Source organism: Temnothorax curvispinosus, unplaced genomic scaffold (assembly GCF_003070985.1).
Source record: "Temnothorax curvispinosus isolate PA1 unplaced genomic scaffold, ASM307098v1 QBEX01014051.1, whole genome shotgun sequence".
NCBI classification, from domain to species: domain Eukaryota; kingdom Metazoa; phylum Arthropoda; class Insecta; order Hymenoptera; family Formicidae; genus Temnothorax; species Temnothorax curvispinosus.
This window is the reverse complement of record NW_020223831.1, coordinates 1-3,418: the sequence shown is the minus strand read 5'-3', so window position 1 is coordinate 3,418 and position 3,418 is coordinate 1. Positions and strand designations below refer to the sequence as shown.

At 36.7% G+C, this 3,418-nt stretch overlaps 1 protein-coding gene across 1 annotated transcript; it reads right to left on the bottom strand.

Moving 5' to 3' along the window:
* Positions 1 to 1,471: 1,471 nt before the first annotated feature.
* On the bottom strand, positions 1,472 to 3,311 carry LOC112464255 (the record flags this gene model as incomplete). Its single annotated transcript, XM_025031126.1, has 2 exons — positions 3,110 to 3,311; positions 1,472 to 1,793 (listed from the first exon to the last, which is right to left on the bottom strand). Coding segments are annotated over exons 1-2 (469 nt in total), but the record flags the coding sequence as incomplete, so codon positions are not given.
* Positions 3,312 to 3,418: the final 107 nt, after the last annotated feature.

Sequence of the window (3,418 nt, the reverse complement as noted above, 5' to 3'; positions counted from 1 at the left end):
CTGACTTGGCTCCCGGCGTCTCGTCGCTGTCGTGGGCCCAGCCGTCCACTGACCTCTCTCCCCCTTCTTTAAGCTCGACGATTTCCTTTTGCTCGCTTCCGACCGGGTCCGAGAGAGATCGACTAAATAAGTAAATAATTTTAGTGGACCCGAAAGTCCTGGCCCCTCAGGAACCGAATCTCCGCACGATCAGGCGACAGAGAAATCGCCAGAACAAGCGAGCGCGACGGGAGATCGAACTCCCCCGAGAGCAGCTCAACGCCGGTCCTCCGCGACTCGCCATCCCACCGCCCCTACCAGCGTTTACAGAAGAACCCGGTTGTTCGAACCAGAATCGTCCCACTAACATCCTGCCCTATCGCCCAGTCGTCCTGCCTTTTCGCCCAATTGTCGAACATCGCCCTATTTGCCGCGTGGCTCCGTTTCGCGTGGTCCCTCCTCGCGTGGTCCCCGTCAACCCCGATCCAGCCCGCTTCCTAGAACCTCCCGATTCTCCCTCCTCTTCCCGAAGTCCGTCTCCAACCTCTTCGACCGCCTCGACTCTCGATCTCGAGGAATTAGACGATCCAGAGATCGTAATCTTAGAATGAATTTTAATTTTTTTTAATTCTCATATGTTTAACTTCACAATTTACATATACTTTAATTTTAAGCCCGATTTAAATTAATTTACACACGTACATAACACTTACTAAATTCATGTAATCTCACTACTGATTCCGATTGTAATAATAGCGGGCAAGATGTTCATTTTCAAATAAGTTTTTCCTTAAAGATCTTGCCCGATCACCTCCGCACCTATGCAACACCCGCGAGAAATACACCCACTCGTTACACATACATCCGACACTCACACTTATAAATGTATTCAATTTTATTTTGCCTAATTCTCATTTATTGTTCACCTAGCTTATATTATTGTAATAAATGTTCATCTTATGTTAAATATTAATTTCAATTTGCATTCATTTATAACTTAAGACCCACTACCATCCACCTCTCGAAATTGCACGAGGTCCGATCCTGAGTTAAAGAGATTAAATTCTCTGACTCGAAAAAGGACCGACGATCGCACCGCTCACGGAAGGCGTCCTAACGTCCTTACAGACGTTGACCCTTTCTGAGTCATAAAAGTGCGTTCGGCTCGCGCCACGCGTCTCCGAGCGCGTACCTGCGAGCGACATTTGTAAGTATCTAGCTGCGTCCTCCCTTCCCCCGACCCCTCTGGCTAGCCTTTTTCTTGCTTCCCAGATTTTCACATTCTAATCCCGGGGTTGGACGTAACATTATATTACCTGTATTATATAGGCTGTGGTCCACTTGACGCTCCAAATGCTTCAAAACATTCCTCTTCTCCTTTCTTTCAATAAAGAAAGAAGGAGAAGTACGCTTCAAAGCATTTGTAGCGTCAAGTGGACCGCAGCCATAGTGATATAATATTTGAATTATAAATAATTTATAATAAACAAACCTAAAAATCTCCACAGATTTGGAGAAGTAGGTCCTAGCTGTTTGGAAATACTTCCATAAAAACTTTCAACCAAATTGTTTGTACGGTTAGGACATCCGTATACTGAGACTTTAGATGCAATTGGTAACCATGTATTTTTAACATACTGCATAAAATCAGCAATTGCTGGGTATTCATTTGTTAAGGTACTAGAAATTCTTTGCATAACATTTAATGATTCTTCAAACAAGTCACTTGGCGCCAAAGCCATTGTTTTTGCCATAGATAATAATTCACTAGGTGCATCGGCTAAACCTAATCGTCGCCATTTTCTTACAAGAGCCTGTAATATAGAAAAGTAGCTTATTAAAGAATTATGAAAATGATGTAAATGCGTTAACAATTTTTTTATTACAAAATTTATATTAAAATTCTGTCCCTCTCCTTTTTGTTTCTATCTACAGAAGGAAACAAAGTTATTCTTTATAAATAATAGAGAAAGTATGTTACGAGTGTACTACTATTTTGGTTTTAAATTTTAGTTTTTAGCTGAAAGTAGAAAATGAAAAAGGATATTTGCAGATATATACAACAATATACAGGGTAAGTTTTTTAAATTAATAGCGTTTTTCACTGGCAGAACTGGTGCGCACTCAGTGCACATTAAAGCCGTTGTACACTGATTTAGTATCTAATATTTAAAGTAAAATGCAAATATATCGACTGATAAAATACTCGCAGTACATATTTTACCAAATAGTGCAATAAAGAATATTGAGGATTTCATTATTTAACCCGATTATATTAAACATACACTTTACGTTGGTTTGTGTACGACGGCTTTAATGTGCACTGAGTGCGCACCGGCTCTGCCAGTGAAAAACGCTATAACACACCTAAATATCTAGAAAACAATTTTTGGAAAAAAGTTTAAAACAAAAGTTGTTTGGTTCTATGCGAACATATAACATTATTAAATTTTAATTTGGTAAACGTTTTTTTTTCAGGGTTGTTTCAAAGTCAACTCTTATTTTTTCTAATAGCACCTATATTTTTTTAACAGCATGTTATTTCATGTAAAAAACAAACAACTTTTATTTGAATTATTTTTTTTTTGCTTAATATTTTTCGAAAAATTTAAGAAAAACTTTATAACTTTTTCAATATTTAACTTACGATATCTCGATAATTGTTGATTTGTTGGAGAGAAGTGGTGCAGAACTTTTTCACTTGATTTGGTCTTAAGAATATGCTGTTGCAATAGTACCCCAATAACTTTTTTTTAAATACTTGTGTATACATCTTCTAGATTTTATGTCTAGATTCTGTATACACAAGTATTTCGAAAAGTTGAGGTACTATTGCAATAGCAGATTTAAGACCAATTATGTCAAAAAGTCCTGTATTACTATTCCCACTAACAAAGAATTATCAAGATATTAATATTGAAGAAATTATAAATTTTGTCTTGAATATGTTGAAAAGTATTAGGCAAATGAAAAAACGTTCCAGACATAAGTTGTTTTTTACATAAAATAAGATTTTTATTAAGATTTAAATTTTGTAGGAAAATTCAATAATTTCAGGAAAAACCTTTATTTTTCCGGTTGCTACAGTAGTGGTTTCTCCCTTAAATCTAATTAATATTATTTAAAATACCTGTGAATAATGAAACCAGCAACCATGGATAGTAACCATTGGGAATTGCTCGCTCATTGCTGATATCGCCGCATTCTCATAATCCGCCATGATAAATTTTAGATTTTTATTCAAACCAGGTGCAAGTGAAACAATTTTCTCCCACATTGCTTTATAGAGAGAGGCAGAACGTGCCTCACATAGTGCAAAAACTGTTGCTATTCCCTATAAATTGTACATGTGTCTTAATAAAATGTAAAATATACAAGGTGAGGCAATAACAATTGCCACCTTGAATATCTTAGAAAATACATATTATAGCAAAAAAAG